Raw genomic sequence first — 26,640 nt, 5'->3', positions numbered from 1 at the left:
ACCCCAACTCTCATTTGCCCTCTTTTCCAACCCTTGCACCTTCCTCTTGACCTCCTGCCACTTTCTCTTATACATCTCTTAATTGTGGAAGCATGGAAAGAGTGTAAGGAAGTGAATTCTAGGCTGATTTTGGCAAATAAGGGAAGTGAAAGGTGAGAAATGGGCAATTATTAGCACTGATGCACCTGGCCAGGAGAAGAAAGATCATAATAGGCAAGTGTTTTGGGAGCAGCTGCATGATTGTATCAGCAGTTTTCATGCAAGAGACTGGATGTTAGTTTTCCGTATTTCAAATAAGAATTCTAAGACTGACCTAACATCATATCTATGTAATTTCATACTTTTATTGCATTTTATGCATTTAACTGTAGGTTGTTTGATTTTACTTATGGTGTACCTTTTGTTACAGTGACTACATGTATTAGTCTGAAATGCCTCCACTTTATTTACTAGCACTCTGTCAAGCCATATCTTGTTCTTTGCTTTCTTCTTCTGAATACTTGCTGTCAAGGAGTTTTTTGCCTTTTTTAACAAGTAAAGTTTTTGTTTCTTTACCTCTGTGATTCAGTTTACTGTTCCCTCTGCAGATTCATTTTCCCCAGGCCTCTAGCATTTGGTTAACATACCTTCTCCTTATTATCCCTGGGGATAGGGGAGATAGAATACTTCCCACATATTCCCTGCGTGTCGTGGAAGGCAACTAAAAGGGGAGGGAGCAGGGGGCTGGAAATCCTCCCCTCTCAATTTTTTTTAATTTTCCAAAAGAAGGAACAGAGAAGGGGGCCAGGTGAGGATATTCCCTCAATGGCCCAGTCCTCTGTTCTTAACGCTACCTTGCTAACGCGGGAAATGGCGAATAGTTTGAAAAAAAAAAAAAAATTCTCATGTTTTGCATCATTCTTATTTCTCTTTGTTTCTCACTGGGCATTGTACTGTAAGTCTTCTTGGATGGGCTTCTGTTAATCTTCAGGATGATCTGTTTTGCTTTGAGTGTGAAAGAGAAAAGTTGAGATTGAACATGAACCAAAGTAAGGTAATGAGGTGCAGCAAAGGGGTAAGAATGGATGGATGGTTTGAGAGTAAGTTTCTCATTATGATATTATTATGTATAAAAATTTTTTAATGTAACTCACAGGATTGAAGGCAAAGTACATCTTTAGAGCATGTACATATGTTTATCAGGATGATGTTTTCTATACATCTTTAGAGTATGTACATATGTTTATCGGGATGATGTTTTCTTCATGTTTAGAATATTGTAGAATACTTTATGTGGTATAATTGTAACCCCTTCTTTGCTTTGAAATCTCATGGAGAATTAATTTTCAGGTGTACAGAGATTACCATTTCTTTAAAGACCATGATTACATAACACACATGTGGCCAGTGTGCCGAGCAGTGATGGATCGCAGCTTCTCATATGATCGAGATAGTGATGGACTGATTGAAAATGATGGTCAAGCAGATCAAACTTATGATTCCTGGATCATGCATGGACCCTCAGCCTATTGTTGTTCATTATGGGTTGCAGCTCTAGCTGTTATGGTGGAGATGGCAGCAGAACTAAATGATGAAGCTGAAGAGAAAAAATTTGCTGAAGCTCTTGCAAAAGCCAAGTTAGCACTTCAGGAAAAACTCTGGAACGGTATGTATTATATATTTTTCACTTAGTTATGTTTTATTAACATGTATTATGAAATAAAATGGACAGCTATATCAACATGGTTGAGAGAAACTGTATATTCAACATGGGCTATATGTTGGAGGACAAGATAGTATGCTTTTGAGTGAAAGAGAGATTAACATAACTTAAATGTAAAAGACTTCAAGCTATTCATAGACATTGATTCCTTCAGACTAAGATGATGTGTGTGGTTTATTAGATTTGTGGTGTGTTTACTCACATCTTATTAGTCAGTAGGCTGTTAGGGCCCTTGATATTGTTGTGTATCAGGGCCAGAGGCTAGTTATTCAGACCACTGATGATATAGTACAACATAGTTCAGTAGGATCAGACAGCTGACTTGAAGTCCATCTATCTTATAGTGTAATTGGGTCAGATATTTGGCATTCAGACCACCTTTGGTATGTAGTGAGGTTAGATAGTAGTTTAAATGAACATCTAATCCATCTTTGTTATGCTCTCTTGGGCTCAACATTAGATATTTAATCTTGTCTTGTAGTGTAATTGACCTAGAGTTGGACTTACAGTCACTCTTAACTTTACTGTCATAGGTTGAGACAGAAAGTGTTTAGTCTGTCTATACTGTGTGGGTTTGAGATAATGTATTAGGTATTTGGCTCATGAGTTGTAGAGTGTGTTGGACTTAGACTCCAGTATTTCATACCACTCATGCACTTTTACTTTGATTTATGGTGGTGGTTTCAGAAAAAGAGGAAATGACCTGTGTGAGAGAGGTGTTGAACATGAGTGAGCTTGGAAAAGTGGCCTCTTGTGAAGAATTACCAAGAAAAATTGAGAGCTGAATGCCATAGGGTAAATGAAACATGGGGTAGAATAGGGTGACAGGTATTTAGAAAGTATAGCAGGTAAAGTGTGTAGCATGCAGAAGGTGGGCTATGGATGTATGAGAATGGAAGTGACTGGTTGAATGAAGTTGTAATGTTAGTGGAAGAGAAAAGAGAGGTGTATGGGTTGTACCTGAGGGAAGAAGTGTGAATGATGTGTAGAACTACAACAGAAAGTGGGAGGAGGTCAAGAAAATGATACAAAAACTGAAAAGAGGGAAAATGAGCTGGGGTGAAAGGGTAGTGATGACCATTAGAGAGAATAAAAAATGTTTTGGAAAGAGGTGAATGGTGTGAGGCAAACAAGAAGGGTGACAGTGAGAACAAGTGGGGAACTGGTATCTGGCTAGAAAGAGGCAAAAGAGAGAGTGAGTATTTTCAAGGACTACAGATTGTGGTTGTTGACAGGGAGGCTGATATGGTGTGTTAGAAGAGCCTCCGTGAATGTTATAGTGAAAAGAGAGGAGGTAGTGAAAGCCTTATGTAAGATGAAGTATGGTAAAACAACATGGATGGCTGGAATTGTAGTTTAGTTTCTCAAGAGAGGAAGTGAATGTACTTTTAATTGGTTAGTTATACTGTTTGGTGCTTGTATCTCCAAATGGGAGGCAGAATACATACTGAGTAAGAGGATCTGTTTGTTGGAAGTGACAGGAGCAAAGGGTAAGGAAAGTGAGATGGAAATGGAAGGATTGAGTGTAAGAGTTGCTTTGTGCTAGCCCAGCCATTTTGGCTAAATCTCATCGTAAGCACTTATAGGTAAGTAGATACAAACTCCTCTTACTACCACACATCTCTTTTAGCCATTTTATTTCTTTGTCAATCAACCCTTTTAGCATCACACATTGTCCTCAAACATTTTAATTCCAACACAATTCACCCTGTCCTTTATACTTTTGTCAAAGATATGCCTTGCATCCTTACAACTTTCGGACTACAGTGCCATGAAACATACCACCCATCATTGAACTCAAAGACAATGACCTCTCTTTCCACACATTCTTCAAAGTACCAAAGACATTTACCCCCTCACCCACCCTATGGCTTATTTCATTTGCTGCCATATCCACTTACAGGTACTTTAAACACTCCATTTCCTCCTCCTCTCCATCCAAACTCACTCCAAATGACATGCCTATTTTCACTGCTAAACCTTCTTTTATGCACATCACATTTACTCCTTTCACGCACACACCCAAATCTAACATCAGCTTACACAGTTTCTTACTCATATCTGCCACCAATACCATATTATCAGCAAACAGCAAATGACTAACCTTCCAGACCCCTCTCAGCCCTAGCAAACATCATACCAGCCCCTTTTCCAAGACCTTTGTCACCTCCCATACCACCCATCTATAAACAAAGTGTAGATGCTCCCAACATGTGTCTGACTTCCATTCTGACCAACCAGTTGGATCTCGAAATGGGCACTTGCTGCTTCACCTGTGACTCGAATGTTGTTTACACTATATCTTTTAAATCTATTGAACCAGACATGACTTGCTGTGAAGTTCTCAATGTAATCCTCTCCCACTCGTTCCTTCAGAGTCTCAAAAATGCTTCTAGCCTTCACCTGAATTGTTAGTAAGCCTAGTGGTACATGATTTTGAATTTGAGCTTACATCCACAGCATCAGCAACTTTTCCATTTCATGGATAGGCTCTTGTCATTGCTATGTTATTATTGTAGACTTCATACTTACCAAACCTTTCACTGCTTCACTAATTTTTTCTTTGTCCTTTACAATTGTGGAGACCATCAAATGGGACAACTGTTGATCACATGCAGTCACATTAACTTTTTTCTCCTTCCTCATATTGGGTAATTACCTTCATTTTCAATTCCAAATTGAGCATCTTCTTCAGCTTCTTACCAGATCTATCAACATGTGATGGGTTTTTCCTCTTGCTCATCTTCTTCTCTGGGATTTAATACAGTAGTAGTTTAATCCAGCACAAAAATTTATTAGACTCACTTGAATAACGCACATTTACTGAATGGTAGCTGAGAACAAAAACTGAGAGATGCTGTGATGTACACAATGCTGGGATCATCTGACAATCACTATCATATGCATGTAGCTGTTAGCACTGGTGTATGTACGACCAAGTGTAATTTTTATATTCATGTATATTTTTTAAGTAATTTTTTTCTGGTTGTATGTACAGACGGTTGTAAGTCGCATAGGTCATAAGTCGGGGAGCATCTGTAAACAGCTATGGTGACATCACACACCCCTATTGCAAACCCAGCTTCACCTCTCTCCCTGCTTGTTTAAATGCCTTACTCTTGATTTTAAAATGTCCTTGCTACTTTTGATTGTTAGCCTCCCATACCATATATTTGTAGAACCTTTCACACACTATCTCTCTCAACCCTACTATATGCTTTCTTTAGGTCCTTAAATACCATATTAAAATCCTTTTTTTTCTCATAAGTATTTCTCACACTCATTCTTCAAGATAAACACTCTCTAACCACCCATCCTCTAACAAATTAAACAATCACAGGGACATCACACACCCCTGCCACAAACCGACATTCACTGGGAACCAATCACTCATACATGCTTGCCATTTCCTGTGTTAGTGAGGTAGTGTGAGGGACATTTGAAGAAATGGCCTTATTCACACACATCCACTCTCTAGTTGTTTGGTTTAGAGCACCAAATCACACCCTCTACAGCTCTCTCATGCATACTCATGCATATCACATCTCTCTCTTACCCTATCATTTCTTATTTGATCAGCCCTCCTCACATAACATATTGTCCTCAGACATTTCTTTTCTAACACATTCACCGTATTCTTTACAATTTTGTCTATGGCCCATGCCTTGCATCAATGCAACACCAATAGGACTACAGAATCATCAAACAAACATTTTTTTCCCCTAAAGACAATGGCCTCTTTCTACACATTCCTCAATGTGCCAAAGACATTTGCTCTCTCACCCATCCTTAGGCTCACTTCAGCTCACATACTTCCATCATTTGCTACCATATCCACTCCCAGGTATCTAAAACACTTCATTTCCTCCAAGTTCTCTCCATTCAGTCTCACACTTCATATAATCTGTCTCTTTTCATTGCTAAGCCTAATAAACTTGCTTTAATTCATATTTACTCTCAACTTTCTTCTTTCATGTATTCTCACAAATTCAAACACCGGTTTATGCTCTTCTTCACTGGAATTTGCTTTATCTGTCTATATCTCTGACACCCATTCCCTTAAAAAACTCCATCAAGGGGATGGTCATGGCAAAAGAGAGTCTATACTGGTGAACTCCAGTGTCACCCCATAGCCTTTAGTACCTCACTCTTAACAGGCCACTGGCAGAGAGCAACTCTCTTATAGTGTTTTCAGTGGCTCCAACACTACCTAATGTGTTTACATTGTATTCCTACCTCCAGTTACAACCTGATGTCTTTACCTAATGCTCCTTACCTAATATTTCTACACACTACTTCTATCTAATGTTTCTATCTAATGCTCCAAATTAATGTTCCTACCTGCAGGAAAATCTAGAGTTAAGAAGAATGAGCTGTGAGTGAGTTAAGTATTTTCATCAGTTATGTGTGGCAAGTAGAGAGTACATGTTTTTAGACAAAAGGCCAGCAGTCCATGTGTGGGTAAAGCAGAAAGAAAAGACAGCTATGTTGGTCACAGGAGTGCAACTTGACAGTCACTGAAGTGCTGGCTCACACACAGCCTTCACTAATCCTCCCAGTACCCAGGTGGGTAGCACTGGTAATATACCTCCCTGGTCAGTGGCTGCCTACCATCGAGCAACTACTGCCACCGACACCATATCATTAGAAAACTACCGACTCACCTCCCAGCAGATGACATATCTGCTCCTCTCTCCAAGACCCTTGCATTCATCTACCTCACCACCCCATCCATAAACAGATTAAACATCCGTGGTAACATCACATTCCCTGCAGGAGACCTTCCTTAACGTTGAACCACTAACACTCCTCTTTTCTTACTCACAAACATGCCTCATACTTGTAATAAAAACTCTTCATGCTTTTAATAGCTTTCCTCCCATGCCATATATTCTTAGCACCTTCCACAGAGTGTCTTTATCACCTCTTTTATATGCTTTCTACAGATACATAAGTGCCACATAAAAATCCCTGTTTCCTTAAGTATGTCTTGCACATTCTTCAAGGCAGTCACATGATCCAAGCATCCTTTACTACTCTTAAAACCACATTTTTTGTCCCCAGTCTAATGTTTTCTGCATACCTCCACCCTCTCACTTGCTACTCATCCATACAAGTTCCCATTTACACCTAGCAAACCTATACCTCTGGAATTCAAACACTCATGTTTGTCTTCCTTGCCTTTATATAGTGGCGCTATGCTTGCATTTTGCCAGTCCTCAGGCACCTGACTGTGATCTATATATACACTGAAAATCCTAGATAACCTATCAATAATGCAGTTACCTCCTTTCGTAAGATATTAAGATGAAATGCCATACACTCAAGTTACCTTGCCACATTTCATCTTACACAAGGCTTTCACCATTTCACTTGCCACAACTCCCTCACTTCATACACCTCTCTGATCCAGACACTCTACATTTACAATTCTGTCATCAGGTCCTCTCAACAATCCTTCAAAGTACTCCCTATATCAACTCTTCATCTCATCTTTGCTTGTTACCACTTCTCCATTTGCCCCCATCACCAGTGTTTCCATTTCTTGTTTCTCATCATCTCCCTGAAGTATGTTGAAACATGTTCACCCCAACTCTTATTCACCCTCTTTTTCAGCTCCTGCACCTTTCCCTTGGCCTGCTACTTTCTCTTGAAAATTTCTCACTCACACTCCTCCCCTGTAAGTAATGCCCGTACACTTCTTTTCTCTTTCACTAGCAGTGTAACTCATCATCCCACCACTCACTTCCAGGTGTGCAGTGCATTACCCAAAATGGTTTGATATACATATGTCTCACTAAGCAGTCATATTATGATTCCCAATAATGTACTTTACATTACTCAGATCTACATACAGTATACATTTTTTTGCTGCATGGGCAGTACAATAATTTTGTACCACCCACAATGGCATTTTCATTATTACTGAACACCTGATTTGAAAAAAATATGGGCAAAGAATGTGAAAACATTGTCCAAGTTGCCATTAACTGCTTCCTGAATCACTATACTGTGTTTGGAAATTTTAATTGTTGACCATATACTTACTTGCAGTCAACTTCAAGTGGTGTCCTGTGCCATATATCGGACATCAGTAGTCATTGAGTTAAAAGAAATGATTTATATAATTTTAACAGTGGTGTATTATATATTGATACTGTGATTGTTAATGCTATTTACAGGTAGATATTACAAATTTGACTACTGCGACTCGCCACACAGTGACAGTATCATGGCAGATCAGCTTGTGGGACACTGGTACCTCTCCCTTTCCAATATTGGTGTCGAGGTTGGTTATCTTAAAATATTCACAGCCAGAATTCTCTACCTACAGATGTACTTCATAGTTTCTTATTATAATCTCTCATTGCTCTTCCTTCATTTCTCAAAGAATTTATCACTGTCAGCATTGCAAATTTGATGAAGAAGCTTGAAAGCGACTGTCAGGTTTCCCTTCTTATTTCTATCCTCCATTGTTGGCCTCTCACTGTATTTTGATTGTCATATTTCATGAACTGCCTTTGTTGCCATCTCATGATCTTCTTGATTAGGTCTTTTTTTTGTGTGCAAGGACTTAATTTTAGATACATACTCTGATTTAGGTCTAATATGAAAAGGACCAAGCAAGGAATTATCATCACTGGTTCATTTCTTTGAGGTTACATCATTAATTAAAACTAAATAGTGTGTTAAAAATCTGCTTTTGTTTATGTACTTATGTGGAATTATAGTATTAACCAACAAGTAGTGTTCCTACTTAACAGTTCTTCTAGTATACTGTTCTCGTGATAGTTTGGATACAGTGTCAACACCCCAAGTCCCTTTCACACAGTTTCAACTGGTTTTTTTCCTATCAGATTATTGTCATATCCAGTCCATCTCAATTTTAACTGTGATGCAGATCTGCAGATTTTTGTTAACACCTTGTATTTTCATATTCATAACCTCTATTTGATTAGTCCAGTTTAATTGAATCCTTTCTCTAGCATACTTTGATGCAGCTCACTGTGAAGTCATAAGTCACTTATCTAGATGTGAAGCCCAGCACCCTGTCTGTTGTATGACCCATCTGTTGCACCCATGCTGCTAAACTCCTGTATATCTACTTTCAACATTAATTTTATGAAAGCCTTTCTTTCAGGTCTTCCGACGTGATTGTGTCAGATCTGTCCTAGAACTTCTTTACAAATACAATGTGCTTCAATTCAACAATGGAGAAATGGGTGCTGTCAATGGTATGAACCCAGATGGTACCACTGATCGCTACACTATGCAGAGTGAAGAAATGTGGGTAGGCGTGACATATGGGCTGGCTGCAACAATGATCTCTGAGGTAGGCCATAAACAGCATCTTTTTCAAAACTACCTACATTGTATTCACAATATTTTGATCTAAAGGATCATAAACTTCTAATAGTTTAATTAGATAACCCCAGGACCACTTTCATGAGGCTTCTGAAGCTTCAAGGCTTTGCAGCAATCATTAGAAGGGAAAGGATGATTACTTTGGAGTGAAAAGTTCTTCAAAGATATTGTATGCCTTATTACCCAATGATGATGATACAACCTCGTCAAAAGTGACTTTAAACTTATGGTACGGCCACATCGTGGCAGAATCCAGTAATGCCTCCCATGGTTTTTGACTTTGATAAGTATCATCAAAACCCCAAATTTATATAAGTTTTGTAGAGTTATTGTTCAGACATTACAACAAAGAATATATGTAGAATGTATGTAGATTCATGGTATTTAATTTGAATATTTGTAGAACTAAAGGTAAACTGAATTCTACTGGAGTCTTGACTTTTCAGACACTCTTTACACTTTTGCAGATTGCTTACTAGCAAATGGTTATAAATATAAAGATAGCATAAAAGAAATTAGGCCAGACTTTATAAGCATAGTGAAAACAAAACTTACTGAAGAAATTGCTTTGCTCCTGATCTGTCTTGATGAAAATGACTTCACAAGGAAGGAAAAGCTAAAAAAGAAAGGGGAAGATTACCCTTCCCCTTCCTCATGAGGTCAATTTTCAAGAGATGATGGTAGTTATTGAACCATTCAAGCAGTTTATATTAGGATGAAGTGTGATTTGCAAACTCCACATAATTTATTTTTGGTATATAATCTTACAAGAGCATATAAAGAACCAGAATAGGTCTGTAATAAGGTCATTAACAAAATATTTTGGATGGTGATATAAGCATCATGATTAGCCATGCATTTCAGTAAGAGAGTTATCACAGTAACTTCAACTACAGAGAAATTAACTGGACAAACTAGGGCCCACACTGACTTGAAGATTTATGGAAATACAAGTTTTGTGAATTTCTTCAAAGAAAATTATTGTGCAAACATATTGTAGAGCACATTTTGGTTACAGAGAATATTTTTCCATTACTGATAGATCTACTGTTTTCTTAAGATAGCTTAGAAACTGAAAACAAATTGACTTCCACTTGGGAAAAGTGACTATGTAATGGCAAAGGAAGTGGACTAAACTTTATTAATGAAAAAAGATACAGAGATGGTAACGAGAAACTTGTTCAAACAGAGACTAGGAGGTCAGATTCCGAATACTGGGTGATGAGAAGATTCACAATAGACTTTCCAGAATTTACAGGAAAGTAGTTAATAGGTGGTTACTGATACAAGGAGAGAGTGAAAACCAGTTATAAAGATTGTTTTATTAACTGTCATCAAGCAAATAAAGAAAAAATTTTAAACTGAAAATAGAATAGTATTAAACACAAAAGTTGATCCTGTTTTTAACCTACTTACCATCTCTCCATGCCTATCCACTTCCTGTCTTTATCTGTCCAAAGATTTTCTTACTCCTAAGCCATTTATCAACCCTTCACACTCACATTATCACTCTTAGTGACCTTTTGTCTTTACACATCTACCCAAAAAGGTTCCTTTTGTTGACCCACTCACTCACACACATCTACCTTTTTATATTTACCCATACCCTTTCTTTATGCATCTGTTTAAAGATGATCTCATTCCTAACTCAGGTACCAACCCTCAACACCCACCTGTCTCCACTCATCTGCTTGAAGATATTCATCATCCACTAGCCAGCATTTTAAATCTACCTAGCACATTTACCAGTCTCCTGGCTTCACACACTTGCCCATAAATGTTCCTGTTCATACTCTTCTTACCAATTCTCTATATACTCCTCACCATGCCATTTCACCTTATGTCTTCAAACATCTGGCCAAAGATGTCGCTGTTTGTCACCTACTTATCAACCCTCTAAACTCATCTTTTCATACTTGTCCCTCTTTTCTTAAAAAATCTAAACTTCTGTTCACTCACACAAGTCCTTTTCACTTAGATCTTGCGTTTAATTAAGTGACATAACATGTTGATCATCATGACTAAATTTGATGCATTTAATTACTCCAGCAAAATTGTCTAATCATGGCAGGGTATGGTAGAAGAAGGATTTAAGACTGCTGAAGGAGTATATCGCACAGTATATGAAAAAATTGGACTGGGTTTTGAAACACCTGAGGCCCTGTATGGTGAACATAAATACCGTGCAATTGGGTACATGCGGCCTCTGTCCATCTGGTCTATGTACTATGCACACTGCTTACATCAAAAGAAACAAGCTGCTGAACTGAAAGAGAAGTATGTTAGAGACAGTCCATCCCCCATGTCATCAGTCAGAAGTACAGAAGCAATTGTATTATCCCCTGATGCTTCAAGTGATGAGTCATAGTGATGTAAAATAAACTACATAACTGTTGGTAGGTCAGATTTGTGTGTGTTTGTTTTTTCTCGTGGTAAGATGAGCAGGGTTGACTTACCTTGGAGATACTATTTATTCTGATAAATGAATTAGACAAGAATGTGTAATTTCATACTGAAATCAACTGATACAGATGCATTCAAAGTATAGCAGAAAACTAAAAATATATGCATTACCTGCAAGTTGAATATTTTGGGATATTGCAGAAATTTCTGAACCAGTACATTGCCAAAGAAAGTAACAGTAATCTCACCAGTGTTCATTTGTCTGTAGTGGAAAGTAATGAATTGTCAGTTGGTTTAATGTGAAGTGACTAACTGTCATTCTACACTGCCAACAGCAGTGAGGCACAAGCAGCTTTAATGAAGAACCTCATAATTGATTTACCTATTTATACAGTTAGTTTTTTATGTAAATTTTTTACAGTAAACAGTTTTAGTATATCTATATGATGTCAGCATTAGAGGTATAAAGGAAGCCAATTAATTTCAGTATTAATGTGATGAAAGTCAAAAGATGTATGAGTAGACAGTTAAGAATATTTGGAAATTTATGTATGATAATTAAGCATCACTTTTATGTGTTTGTGATTGTTTTGTCAGTAGTAACAGCATTCTGCTGGATGTAGGGTAGAAAAAAAGAGAGATCCTGTTTTGCGATCAAATACTCTAGTTGGTTGACATGACATGTGATAGAGTTGAATTTCTGATTATTTTCACCAAAGTTAGAAATTTTTGTTTGCTCACAGACAAGTAACCATCAGTGTTTAGTTTGTTAGCTTTGTTGAGGTTAGTCTTCTTTTTTCCACCTCCAGTGACAGGTCAAGATAGAAGTATCTGTTGACAAGGAACATCAGCATGACATTCTCTGCAGGCATGAACCAGTTCATAATGTCAGTCAACCAGTTTGAGTGTTGGAAAGTTGTTATGCAATGATGTCATGCATTTACCTATTACACCATTGTCTTATAATGTAATCATGCTGTAATATTTTCAATACTAGTCATTCAGAACATTTCACAGCAAAACAGTCTCCTCTTTTTTGGCCATGTTCAAGAAAATGTCCACTGCCAGTTATTTTGTGATATGAATGTTTGAATTTCTAAAATTACTGTTAAAGTTAATTGCACTTTCTAGATTGAGGTACTAGCTTAATAATATCTTAGTCATTTGGCTGTCTTTTTCATGAAACCAGGGTTTTTTTGCATAGGTATATTTTCTTCCCAGCACACAGCTTCCATATGGATCCAAATTGATTCCCTCATGTAACCATTTACCAATGGTTGTAACATATGAGTCTGAATTTCACACCAGTAGTCCTTTGTAGGACTGTTTAATTACATACTTGGGTTTTAAAGCACACGTTTTAAAAAGGGTATTTAAAGAAAATCCATAAAAGTGATATAGCATAATGAATATGAGATCTAAATCCTATTATGTAGAAGAGAGTTATAATTAACACATTGGTGAAGTACATGAATTGGCAAAATAATGGATATGACTGGCATTTGTGTTGCTGTCCTTGAAACATTTAGTTTGGCCATCACTGCAGTAGAAAGTAGTTACAAGTACCATTGACAGTTACATACAGCTAAGGATCACTTGGTTATTATATCTCATTTAAGATTGCTCATTGATAACACAATCATCAGAATTAAGGCATTATCATTGTTTGTTATTCATACAGTCATTTTATAAGATTTTTGTGTATGACATTTTGGAATAAGTATACAGCACCCATGGCAGCCAGATACAAAATTAGTTATACAATTTAAACAGATTTAAGGCTAGTCCATAGGCATGTATACTTATCATTGTTATCTCCTTACCCATCCTTATGGGATAGATCAAGTGCACATAGACTTTTCACGGGCATTTGTTGGCAGTTACACCAGAGTTTAAATACACGTATAATTGAGGTATTTTATACTGGGGATGGAGTGTCTGTTTTTAAATCCAGCCTTTGTAGTTGGCCTGTAGGTGATATTCTTTCAGACCTAATTTTCAAAACCTGTCCATAAGAATAACTAACATCAAAAACTCATAGTCTGTTAAGTACATTTATTGATGAACTGTGAACCTAATAGCTTCAGGATTATTCTGCCTTGTGTATGATAATTAAATGAAAATAAAAGAAAAAGAAAAATGAACATTGTCCTTACACATTTTTGGTAACTTAAGAGTTTTTGTCTGCTGGATCAGCCACATATTGTATCTTAAAACATAGTATAAGTGTTACAAAAAGAAAATCCACACAAAATTAGGAAAGCCAAACAGTAGCTTACTGAATGTAACTAAGAAACAATATCTTGAATTCTTTCATGAAAGACATCAAAACCTCAGAGGAACAGATCCAGAACAAAAATTAACAGAATAATGAAAACAAAATTAGGGAGCTACATTAGCTCAGTAAGAGAATTACAAATTTAACTTTGATAATGTATGTGCTGTTGATTGAATGTAAAGCGTAAATTTTCTCTATAGAGAATCTACAACTGAGTTTAAATTCCATTCTTGTAGCCTGTGCCATCACTTCCCTGACACTCCTTTGAATGCTTCATTCCCTGATTTAGAGAATAAACTTAACAAAGAACTGTTTTTCTTTTATTTATTTATTGCTATGAACATTCCCACAGAAACACCACAAATCATTTCATGTACCAGATGTCCCCATCTTATAAAACAAAGAAAGGGATACTGTGTTAGATATCATCATCTCCATCATCCTACAAGAACATGAAGACTATGCATTTAATCATGGTCAAAACCTCAACCGGAACCATAATTCTCTCCAGAAATAACATGATTTATGAATACAGATCAAGGAGGAGGTTGTAAACTCCCTAATAGCAGAAAAGTAAGAGGAAACTATCACCATCATCATTCTTTTTAGATGCATCGCTGCATCTTCAACATGGCACCTATGAAACAAGACAGCAAAAGATAGATTCCACAAAAATGCTCATGCATATCACAACCACCAAGCAAATACACAACACGGAAGCTCTTTTTGTTTGGAGAAAATGACCTATAATTAACCTACAAAACACTAGGCATCATTTTCTTGCTTATTAGACATAAATGGTATGCTAGATGGAATTTGTAAGCCCCCCAAAATAACAAACCAAGTAGAATAAAGAAGTGTTGAGGTATGGCCCTCCTCTTTCAGGAAGAATCACCAATTTGAGATTTTGATAAGACTGGTCATACCATATCAACCCATGGGAACTTACTAGAGGGCAAACTTGCCACAAATTGTGACACCTGCAAGTGCAATGTTACTGTACAACATGTACTTGAATGCCAAAAATATAGGAATCTCAATGTCAAATATAAATTTTACGATAACAGTGGAAAGCATAAAAGTATTTGAAATATTATTGATTAATGTAAAAAGGGACCTCCCCTCCAGTTTTCACTCTTCCAGAATATTGAACAGAAAAGGGGCCCAAGTGAGGATTTTCCCTCCAAGGCTCAGTCCTTTGTTCTTGACGCTACCTCGCTAATGCAGGAAATGGCGAATATGTAAAAATATAAATATGAATATGTACATGTGCATATATGTATATGTATGTATAAGTTGAAATGTATATGTGCATGTATGGGCGTTTATGTACATGTTTGTGTTTATGAGTGGTTGGGCCATTTCTTCGTCTGTTTCCTTGCGCTACCTCGCTGATGCAAGAAACAGCGATGAAGTCTAACAAAAAAATAGGAATATCATTTCATCATTATTTACTATACTTGATCGCTGTTTCCCGCTTCAGCAAGGCAGAAACAGGAAATAGACTAAGAATGGACCAACCACTCATATACACATCTATATACATAACGCGCACATGTACATACGCATACGCAGACATCACATGCATGTACATGTACATATTCATACTTGCTTACTTTCATCAATTCCTATCGCTATCCCATTCCACTGGAAAACAGCATCGCTATCCCCTACTTCAGCGAGGTAGCGCCTGGAATACAGACAAAAAAAAAGGCCCCACTCGTTCACACTCAGTCTCTAGCTGTCATGTGAAATGCACCGAAACCACAGCTCCCTTTCCACATCCAGGCCCCACAGACCTTTCCATGGTTTACCCCAGACGCTTCACATGCCTTGGTTCAGTTAACTGACAGCACGTCAACCCCAGTATACCACATCGTTCCAATGTGTTGGATGGAAATGAAATGTTTGAGGACTATGTGGTTCGAGGTGGTTTGATCGAGTGAGTAACGTAAGGGTAAGAGAGATGTGTGGAAATCTAAAGAGTGTGGTTGATCGAGCAGAAGAGGGTGTGTTGAAATGGATTGGGGAGAATGGGTGAGGAAAGTTTGACAAAGGGGATACATGTGTCAGAGGTGGAGGGAACAAGGAGAGGCGAGAAACCTAATTGGAGGTGGAAGGATGGAGTGAAAAGAATTTTGAATGATCGGGGCCTGAACACGCAGGAGGATTAGAGGCGTGCAAGAAATAGGGTTAATTGGAACGATGTGGTATACAGGGGTCGACGTGCTGTCATTGGACCGAACTAGGGCATGTGAAACGTCTTGGGTAAACCATGGAAAGGTCTGTGGGGCCTAGATATGGAAAAGGAGCTATGGTTTTGTTGCATTACACAAGACAGCTAGTGGGGCCTGGATATGGATAAGAATTCTATGGTTCGGGTGCATTACTCATGACAGCTAGAGACTGTGAACAGATGTGTTCTATTTTTTGTCTGTTTTCCTGGCGCTACCTCGCTGACGCAGGGGGATGGTGATACTATTTCCTGTCGGGAAGGGTGGCGGCAGAATGGATGAAGCATATATGCTTCCATCCACTCCGTCAGTAAAGTTTAAGCGTACAGAATTAACACTCAAAGGGCCGAGTGTGCTGGGTTGCAGCCACGTATAGCAACACTTACAGACGACCCATACTGTAGCGCCACCCATCCACTGGTGGTCAGCGACACCATTACAGTAAGTGAGGAAGCGCTGCCATATGTTTCCATTCACCTTAGGGGAATTTTATGAATCTTTTGACCTTTCCCGGACAAAACACACAATGAACAACAATTTATTGTTATCATGATCATTGTTATATTTATGATGATAAAATGATAATGATTATCATTAAAAAGATTGGAAACTGCCGCCGAGTCATTTAAGAGAACAATAGTTTCTCGTCTTGTTCATTACTTTCTGAGGAGCAACAAACCAACACTAAGAGTTGAGAATTTTTATCTAACTTTACCCCGGTGAATAACCCCATAACAAAGTAAGGATCTGGAGGCAGTGTGAATTATGTTGTAGCAGACACAGTCCTGAGAAACTGGGCGTCATCATGAGCAGGTGTCAGTCATGTGGCTTAATAGGAACTTAATGTACAAGTCATGGACGCTCGGGGAGTGAGCCAGATTTGGAATGTACCATGGTTTGTGCTATCAGTTGGGAGAATTAGTTCAAACTAAATTTATATATATATATATATATATATATATATATATATATATATATATATATATATATATATATATATTTGTGAATACCAGATCTCAGCCAGTAGGATATTTAATGAAATGATGCTTTTAGACAAATAGCCTACTGAGTACCTCTGATGTGCACAAGGTCAGCTAGGAATACCTTTGCGGTGTGTAGTATGGCCCTCCATACCTAGTACCTCCATGTCCAGTGCATTCATGTATAAATTGTTCCCTACATATTAGGTAATGATTACGTTGTGTGTTTTATACTCTTGTGACATTGTTTATGCCACTGCATGGAATGCTTAAAGAGTGGGGGAGATTATGAACTTCCTTGTATCTTCCAATATGAAGTGGTTCATTAAGGGTAGGCTTGTTATAACCTACCTGTGAGTGCCAATGTCAGGAGTCTGCTATGTTGGCAGGGCTACTGCATAGCACTCTGTACACCTTTCTTTCGTAATATTACTAAAATGTAATTATTTGTCTGTACACACATACAATGTTTTAAATAGATTCTCAGTGATTTAATGGAACAATGTTATGCTTTTTTGCTGTTACCCCAAGAAAGAGAAGTCGAAATTTTATGATGAAACAAGACTTTAGGGTCACTGCCTGCTTTTCTGAGAAAAGCCCCTGCATGGGCAGCACATAAACAAACTTGGTACCTTAGTTCCCACTCAAGTGCAGTGCTTTTTGTAGTATAAAGACTTGTCTTTTTGTTTTAAACTTATTGGAGAAAAGATTATTTTTACGTGTGGTGAAAGGTTTAGAAACCACCTTATTATTGCCGAAAATTATTGAGCTTATGGAGAGTAGCTTGTGTCTTATGCAAATGCCATTTCTGAAATGGTGATTCATGGGTTGCTTTCTGGTTTAAAACATTTAATTTTACCCTTTATTTGTTTTCAGGTATTATTTATTGTATTTCTTTTGGCTCTTCATTCTAGACCAGATTTTCAAATTTTTTGCATCCACAGAATGCTTACATTAAAAACAAAATTCCCAGAACATTGATGTAAATCCCATCTTTCGTAGAACCCAGTTTGAGAACTCTTGTTTTAGACTATGTGATCATATTCTTTTAATCATCCATGATAGTTAATACTGAGTAACCTGTATGGAGTACAATATTATGTATGGTGTTAAGGGATTGACTTTATTGAGTGTCACTAAGGCATTTTGTGTGTGTGGGCAGAAGATTAGATAAAGAGGTAAGCCATGTCACCAGCTTGATGTGGTATGTGCTATATGTTGAATGATATGTACATGTTTTGTCCACTTTGTCGCATTGGACATATTTTAAGTGTCACATTAATGCATGTAATCCCTTCCGTATGAATGCATTCAACCTCTTCCCAGTAGATGTGAGAGGGTATTAATGATGATGCATCATGATCAAATGAAATTTTATGTACATTTGTTGCTGTGAATGATTATTTTTTTTATTATACTTTGTCGCTGTCTCCCGCGTTTGCGAGGTAGCGCAAGGAAACAGACGAAAGAAATGGCTCAACCCCCCCCCCCCATACACATGTATATACATACATCCACACACGCAAATATACATACCTACACAGCTTTCCATGGTTTACCCCAGACGCTTCACATGCCTTGCTTCAATCCACTGACAGCACGTCAACCCCGGTATACCACATCGCTCCAATTCACTCTATTCCTTGCCCTCCTTTCACCCTCCTGCATGTTCAGGCCCCGATCACACAAAATCTTTTTCACTCCATCTTTCCACCTCCAATTTGGTCTCCCTCTTCTCCTCGTTCCCTCCACCTCCGACACATATATCCTCTTGGTCAATCTTTCCTCACTCATTCTCTCCATGTGCCCAAACCACTTCAAAACACCCTCTTCTGCTCTCTCAACCACGCTCTTTTTATTTCCACACATCTCTCTTACCCTTACGTTACTCACTCGATCAAACCACCTCACACCACATATTGTCCTCAAACATCTCATTTCCAGCACATCCATCCTCCTGCGCACAACTCTATCCATAGCCCACGCCTCGCAACCATACAACATTGTTGGAACCACTATTCCTTCAAACATACCCATTTTTGCTTTCCGAGATAATGTTCTCGACTTCCACACATTCTTCAAGGCCCCCAGGATTTTCCCCCCCTCCCCCACCCTATGATCCACTTCCGCTTCCATGGTTCCATCCGCTGCCAGATCCACTCCCAGATATCTAAAACACTTCACTTCCTCCAGTTTTTCTCCATTCAAACTCACCTCCCAATTGACTTGACCCTCAACCCTACTGTACCTAATAACCTTGCTCTTATTCACATTTACTCTTAACTTTCTTCTTCCACACACTTTTCCAAACTCAGTCACCAGCTTCTGCAGTTTCTCACATGAATCAGCCACCAGCGCTGTATCATCAGCGAACAACAACTGACTCACTTCCCAAGCTCTCTCATCCCCAACAGACTTCATACTTGCCCCTCTTTCCAAAACTCTTGCATTTACCTCCCTAACAACCCCATCCATAAACAAATTAAACAACCATGGAGACATCACACACCCCTGCCGCAAACCTACATTCACTGAGAACCAATCACTTTCCTCTCTTCCTACACGCACACATGCCTTACATCCTCGATAAAAACTTTTCACTGCTTCTAACAACTTTCCTCCCACACCATATATTCTTAATACCTTCCACAGAGCATCTCTATCAACTCTATCATATGCCTTCTCCAGATCCATAAATGCTACATACAAATCCATTTGCTTTTCTAAGTAGAAATCAGATATGTTTATGGAACATGTATGAATTACATGGATGAGATGATGATGGTAGCTCTCCTGCAAGCACCAGGCTAAAGCAATGTGACTTAAAAGCATTTTAAGTAAGAGGTCGAAATGTTACTTTCTCCAGCTATTAGTTACTCAAAAGAAAGAAATTTTCTATTTCTGTTACAGACATTCACACACGAGATAATGCTTAAGAGAGGAAGTGAAGTGTTTTAGATATCTGGGAGTGGATGTGGCAGCAGATGGAACCATGGAAGTGGAAGTGAGTCACAGGGTGGGGGAGGGAGCATAGGTTCTAGGAGCGTTGAAGAATTTGTGGAAGGCGAGAACGTTATCTCAGAGAGCAAAAATGTCATTAAGATTACAGAAACAATTTTAGTGATCTTAACTCCTTTTCCATATACATGGGATGCTAATTCCATAACTGTGAGGGACATGAAACAAAATCATTGAATCTCTTTACATGTTAAGGAACACAAAAGTGACAAAGTATGTCAGTACCTGTTTGTGGCACAAGAGAAAAACTTCCTATGTTTTTAGTTGAGCTCAGGCTTTGTTGATGGTTGGAGCTTCCCCAGAGCCCCATGGGTTTGTTACATGCAACTTGGAAGAAAGGGTAAGTAGAGTGAGTTACTACCTAAAGTTATTCTGCACCCACCATTTATCTGTAGGTGTAATTACCTGTGTATGCTTAAAGAGAAGGAGTTTTAAACTTATGAGGAAACATATCAACTTTTTATTAAATTGTTTTTCATATCCTCTCCAATTAGAAAGAGGCTTGCTTACTGTCCTCTACTGCCAGAAAAAATAGCTTGTTATGAATTCACAACTTCTTTTCATTAGTATCTTGTGCCTTCTAGTTGAAAGCTTGATTTATTTCAAAGAATTTTACTTTTTCAAATATTGTCGCTTTGTACATAAGAAAGATGATGGGTAACAGCTCCAGCAGTGACATTTGCAGTGTATGCCTTTCACAAGATTCATGTAGTGTATATTTGCACCATTTGATTTTATGGCCAGTGTGACTGTTTCACTTTCCCAGTTAAATCTGAGTTTTAAAAATGAATATTAGTATTAAGATTTGGTAATTAAAAGACCATGTTAAACTTAACTTTTTTCTTCCCGTTGTATTCCAGATGATTGATGATATTGTGACAGTATACAAAGAGGTAGCTCAGATTAGTGAATTAAAGGAAGCCAAGATTCTTGATGTGCAGCGAGATGAAGATGGTGACAATCACAGGGTTTCTGTTCAGGTACTGTCCTTATATGATATGATAATTGATTTTATTATGGGAGTTGTCTCAAAGAATTTAAGCTAGATTTTATGAAAATGTTTTTAGTTACCCTTATTACCTATTCAGAATATATGGTCTTATCAAAAGCATTATTCGTTTAGACGAGTAATATTTCCTGCTTGAAAGCAGTTAATGACATGTAAGAATGGTTCATAATGATCCTGCACCCTTTTCCCTGATTTAGGGAAATATGACATAGAACCTTCATTATTCATCATAGAACTAAAAGATTGCATTGAAATATGAAGTAGTTAACCTTCATTAAAGTACAAATGCACTTTCTGTTCTTCATGCAAAAGTTGGTGCTAACAATTCCTGTTGTACTTCCTTTCCTTTGCTTTTCCATTCTGACTAATGTAGCTGTCTCAGAATGACAAAGCAGTACTATTTGGTTTTCTTTTCTCTTTTTTCTGGCTCAGATATTCCCTCATTCTTTACTACACCTCATAGTTATCGTATTCCTTTCCTTAGAATATCTTTTTGTGTTGTCCAAAAGTCACATTTCTCTCTGACAGTAAGCAGGCATATGTTGTGGACTAGATGACAACCATTCTTGTGCTTTAGATGATTATATTTCTGAACTTGTGCCTGATGCTTACTCTCCTACCACAACCCGGAACTTTTTCTGAGAAGTATGCACTGGTATAGTATATACATTATAAAGAATGTTGTCCATTCTGATCCTTCAACTGTCTCATTGTTCTAACTTCCACTGTGTCCAAAGTCTTTGAATCTTTTCAATTCCCTTTTCTTTAAGAATTTTGAATCTCATGGTCTTGTTAGGTCATCAGTTCAGCTTTTATGGGCAAGATCAAATGGTGATATCCTTACCAATGTTACTAATGTCTGATGATCTCCCCTGAGAGACTTTAGGAGATCCTGTGTCCTGATCCTTGGTATACTCATTTGCCATCTGGAGTTTCTCATGAAATCTGCTGCCAGTGCTGTATCATCAGCAAGCAACAGCTGACTTACTTCCCAGGCCCTTTCATCCCCACAGACTGTATACTTGCCCTCTCTCCAAGACTCTTGCATTTACGTCCCTGACCACCCCATCCTTAAACAGATTTAACTACCATGGTGATATAAAACACCCCTGTCACAAACCAACCTCTACTTAAACCATTCACTCTCCTGTTTCCCTAGTTGAACACAAGCCTTGCACTCTATAAAAACTTCTCACTCCTTTTAACAGCTTATCTCACTCTCCTGTTTTCCCAGTCGAACACAAGCCTTACACTCTTTATAAAAGCTTCTCACTCCTTTTAGTAGCTTCTTTCCCCACACCATATATTCTTAAGACCTTTCACAAAGCATCTCTATCACTGCTAACATATGCCTTCTCCAAATCCATAGGTGCCACATGCAAATCCATTCCTCGTACCCTCCACCTGTGACACATATATCCTCTTTGTCAATCTTTCTTCTCTCATTCTCTCCATATGGCCAGACCATCTCAACCACACTCTTTTTATTACCACACATATCTCATACCCTTTCATTACTTACTCGATCAAACCACCTCACACCACATATTGTCCTCAAACATCTCATTTCCAACACATCCACCCTACTTCACACAACCCTATCTATAGCCCACGCCTTACAACCATAAAATATTGTTGGAACCACTATTCCTTCAAACATACCCATTTTTGCTTTCCGAGATATAGTTCTCACCTTCCACACATTTTTCAACGCTCCCAGAACTTTCGCCCCCTCCCCCACCCTGTGACTCACTTCCATTTCCATGGTTCCATCTTCTGCCGAACCCACTCCCAGATACCTAAAACACTTCACTTCCTCTAGTTTTTCTCCATTCAAACTTACCTCCCAATTTATTGGTACAGAGCGCTATTTTTTGAACATTTGACCAATGTGGCCAATGTGAGCTATCATTAGACTTTATCAGACTGTTTGTCAATATACCCAGTGAAGGTCTGATATAACAAATGAATCAGATGTATTGAAAAAATAGATTTATTGAACTGGATCTCTTTCAAATTAGTCTGATACAGTAACAGTTCACTGTACTGGTGTGGTGCTTACTGGTTGATGGAGCTATAAATGTTTGATTTTGCTCCTTCTTGTGTTTATGGTGTCCAAGAGGTATATATGATGATGGCACAAAGGTTATCATTTCAAGAGCTCATAATTTAGTTTCTTGGAGAGGAGAAAAAACAAAAGCAAATGTTCTTGTCTTACAGGTGCTCTGGAGCTCTCGGAATTTGACATCACTAGAACGGTCATTTGTCACATGTGATTATCTTGTTCAAGGAGATAATGTGTTATCATTTCATCCTGTTCCAGCTAATAAGAATGTGTGAGTATATTGATTTTGTACACACACACACACACACACACACACACACACACACACACACACACACACACACACACCTGATATTATTGGAGTCATGGAAATAAAGATTACCAAAGAGATTAGCTGAAGGGTTGCATGATAGCAAAAAAGGAAAGAGAAGGAAAAGGAGGGATATCATTATCCCTCTTAAGGAAAGAGTGCCTGTAGTTTCAAGAAATATTGGAAGGTGGCCCATTCAGACAATACATAATGGGATATAGCTGCAGGGAAGAACACAGTGGTGTAGTTAATCTGTAATCTACCAAATAATTGCAGTGAACCAGAACAAATATACAGTTATAACACTATAGGAACAAGGAAGATGGTACATGAAGTAGTGAAACACACTTCTTTCTGATGGTAAAGTGCTGATAATGAGGGATTTCGGTTATAAAGAGATTGCCTTGGGGGAATGTGGGTTCTCTGGTGAAAGGGGGTCTTGGAGACACAAGTTTTTTGAGTGTATCCTGGGAAATTTCCTGTACCAGTATGATGTGGGCACACTAGGGTGAAATGGACTGATACATCATCATTATTAGACCTTATTTTCACTCATACTGGCATGGATGTTAACATTATATGTGTTATACTAGTTGGAGGAAGTGATCAGGTAATGCTTATATTTGAATATGTGGTGAAAAAGGAGGACCTTAAAGAGCAGAGGTGAGACAGGAAATAAAAGAGATATAATCATGGAAACTTCACAAACTACAATAATTTCTCTGGAACATAGATTGAAAATGGAATTCACTTGCCAAGAACCAGGGCTGTGTGTTGAGAGCTTCTTTGAAATTTACAGTGAAGTAAAGGCATAGGTACCTCAGGCCCCAAATATAAAGGGAATGGTAAGAAAAATGAAGGAGTGGTTTAATAAATGTCATAAAGCTGAGATGAAGATACAGGCAGCACTTTAGCTGGCTAGCATTTGCAAGGCATAAGAGCACAGAACAAGTATAACAGAAAAAAAGAACTAAAAAAATTTTTATAGGAATGCTTAAAATAAGGCAACTGAAAATCCAGAACTTTTCTTTAGATTTTATCAGGGGCCAGTTGTCGGTAAAGGAGCAGCTAATCAAGATTAGGGATGTAAATAGAAAAATTTTTGAGGATGATGTAAGGATATTTGATGAGCTGAACAGCATGTCCAGAAGTGTTTTCACTGGGTGTAGATGGTGCACAAAATAAAAATTACTTTTTACTTCTGTAATTAGTGAAAAGCAGTCTTTGTTTTGTATGAAGTGACATCAAACAACACAGTGAGAATGAGAGTATTCACCTTGGTCTGAAGAAATTATCATGTGGTGAAATTTTCTCAAAAAACTGTGAAAGACATTTCAATATTCGTAGAATTCAAACTCAAAACCCTGTTTATCAATTGAAACTATTATGCCATTATTATTTTCTGTTCTTCCAGCAACCACCCTTAAGTAAAGGAGCTTCTTTCTTTTTACTTTTGATGTATATGTAGAACAGCTGATTTTGTAGAATGCTCATAGTTGCAAATATTGTGGATCATTACTACACTAAATTTGTTCTTGGTAACTTTAGGTTATTAAGGCTTACTTTTGCTATGCAAAAGTATGGTGTGATGGCAAAGGTGTTGAGGCAGTGCTAAGATGATACGGAAGTTAAAGGGGAGTATATTGAAAGTTTGTATAAATGAACAATGCTTTGATATATATTTTTCATGAGCCACTTGCCATGAATACTTTAAAGGGATAAGTGCATATATGGTAAAGGATCAGACATTGCAATTGATGGAAGGGTAACAAGAGTAGACATTAAAACAGAAGTGCTTGATAGAGTGATATAAGGACAAGGTAGTAAAACAGGGATGCATTAGTGGGGATGTTACAGTGGTGTACTAGAGGTAGATATGAAGCAAAAAGAGAAACTTGGTGATACAATAGATTGCTGGCATAGGATGGTTACTCAGAGAGACCTGGAAAATAGTTGCTTGCTCCTTTTTTAAGAAACAATGATTGCCATTATAGAGACATATGGTTGGTAATAAAAAGAATGTTTTTATTCATTTCAGGATGATGAGGAAGATAAGTGGGTCGGGGAAGTTAAGAGCTTTTGTGGTGACTTCAGAGAAGGACAAGGATGAGCAGCAGATGATGATAGTTGGGAAGGATGGCTCCTTGAGGACATTTGATCTTAAAGCTGGAGATAAACATGGCAAAGTGGGTAAAATGTCTTGATGGTTTTATGAGGAAAAAATTTGACGAAGGCTGTCTTTTCATTAGTATTTGGTTACCCTGATAACTGGAACAGTTACAGGTTTAAATGGCTAGTTTTAGCAGTTTTCTTAGATTCAAAATTTTTAGTTTTTACTCTGTTTCTTTGAATAATAGGTTTTGATTTTCTTTGTGTCCACTAGAATATTGTATGAGAATATCTATTGAGCATGGTAAGAAATGTGTTTGAAAATGTGAAAAGAGTAGAACTTCTTTCATTAAATGATGTGAAAATTGAAGTAAGGACTTAAGGTGAGAAAACCTTATAGGACTCAAGGGTATTGGATGGTTGTATATTAAATTGAAACATGGCTCCAGTTATGGACAAAAATTCTACATCAAGGCTGGGCCTTAATTGAAATAGAGAGAATAATGAAGCAGAAAAAGAAGAAAAGGAAAAGTGTTTATGAATTTTTGAGGACGTGAAAGACCTATCTTTTGAAATTTGCCAGGTCATAGGTATTGGGAAAGACATGAGAAGGGAAAGAAGCAGTTGTCAAAACAGCCCACCCTTGACTTGCTGATGGGTACATAATAATCATGTGATGCAGCAGCTTGCTGAGTATTATGTGGTCTAGCTAGTAGAGGGGGCACACAAGCAGCCACCTCTCTTGAGCAAAAACCAAAATGATACCTACAGAAGAGGGAAAGTGAACCAACATTGCGGCATTAGGGCAAGGGGGTCAAGTTTGGTAGTTTTTCTGGGACAGTTTACAAGTCAGACCACTTTTAACTTTGTCAAGTAAGGATACAGAGCTAGAACCAGACCAAGTGTTAGAGCTGTACTTCATACAAGGATGAATCAATCCCTTGTATAAACAGAGCAACTCTTCAGAAAAGAAGTTTCATTATTTAAACAGGACACCCAGTTTCTTAGAAGCAGACTTAACTATTCCTGTAATGTGGGATTTCCATGAAAGAGTGGATGTTGCAGTAATACCAAGTATATTTATTGAGTCGAGGAGGAATTGCTGAGCCTTCAAAGGAGAGGTGAGAGTTTTGAGTTTTTGTAAGAGAGATGGATAGAAATTGGGTC

General features: G+C 37.9%; 2 protein-coding genes across 7 annotated transcripts in view; both read left to right on the top strand.

Annotated features, from left to right (window-relative positions):
- The window catches only part of LOC139755091 (non-lysosomal glucosylceramidase), a 135,126-nt gene extending 121,068 nt beyond the window's left edge, over positions 1-14,058 (top strand). For both annotated transcript variants that reach the window (XM_071673206.1, XM_071673207.1), the window contains 4 exons: positions 1,330-1,645; positions 7,885-7,991; positions 8,844-9,035; positions 11,139-14,058. In XM_071673206.1, coding sequence (XP_071529307.1) covers positions 1,330-1,645; positions 7,885-7,991; positions 8,844-9,035; positions 11,139-11,435 — 912 coding nt within the window. In that variant the 3' untranslated portion in view covers positions 11,436-14,058. The remainder of the gene's footprint in view (positions 1-1,329; positions 1,646-7,884; positions 7,992-8,843; positions 9,036-11,138) is intronic.
- A 2,555-nt stretch (positions 14,059-16,613) lies between these two features.
- The window catches only part of LOC139755090 (acylamino-acid-releasing enzyme-like), a 69,160-nt gene continuing 59,133 nt past the window's right edge, over positions 16,614-26,640 (top strand). The window contains exons 1-4 of one of the 5 annotated variants that reach the window (XM_071673203.1): positions 16,614-16,721; positions 20,841-20,960; positions 23,210-23,325; positions 25,403-25,550. In XM_071673203.1, the coding sequence (XP_071529304.1) occupies positions 20,841-20,960; positions 23,210-23,325; positions 25,403-25,550 (384 nt within the window). In that variant the 5' untranslated portion in view covers positions 16,614-16,721. Of the gene's footprint in view, positions 16,722-16,840; positions 16,878-17,043; positions 17,170-20,840; positions 20,961-23,209; positions 23,326-25,402; positions 25,551-26,640 lie in introns of those variants that run through there. The other 4 variants (XM_071673205.1, XM_071673201.1, XM_071673202.1 and 1 more) reach the window with 4 other exon arrangements.

The sequence above is a fragment of the Panulirus ornatus genome, chromosome 18, assembly GCF_036320965.1.
Source record: "Panulirus ornatus isolate Po-2019 chromosome 18, ASM3632096v1, whole genome shotgun sequence".
NCBI classification, from domain to species: Eukaryota; Metazoa; Arthropoda; class Malacostraca; order Decapoda; family Palinuridae; genus Panulirus; species Panulirus ornatus.
Note: the sequence above shows the minus strand (reverse complement) of the source record. Positions and strands in the feature narration are given on the sequence as shown.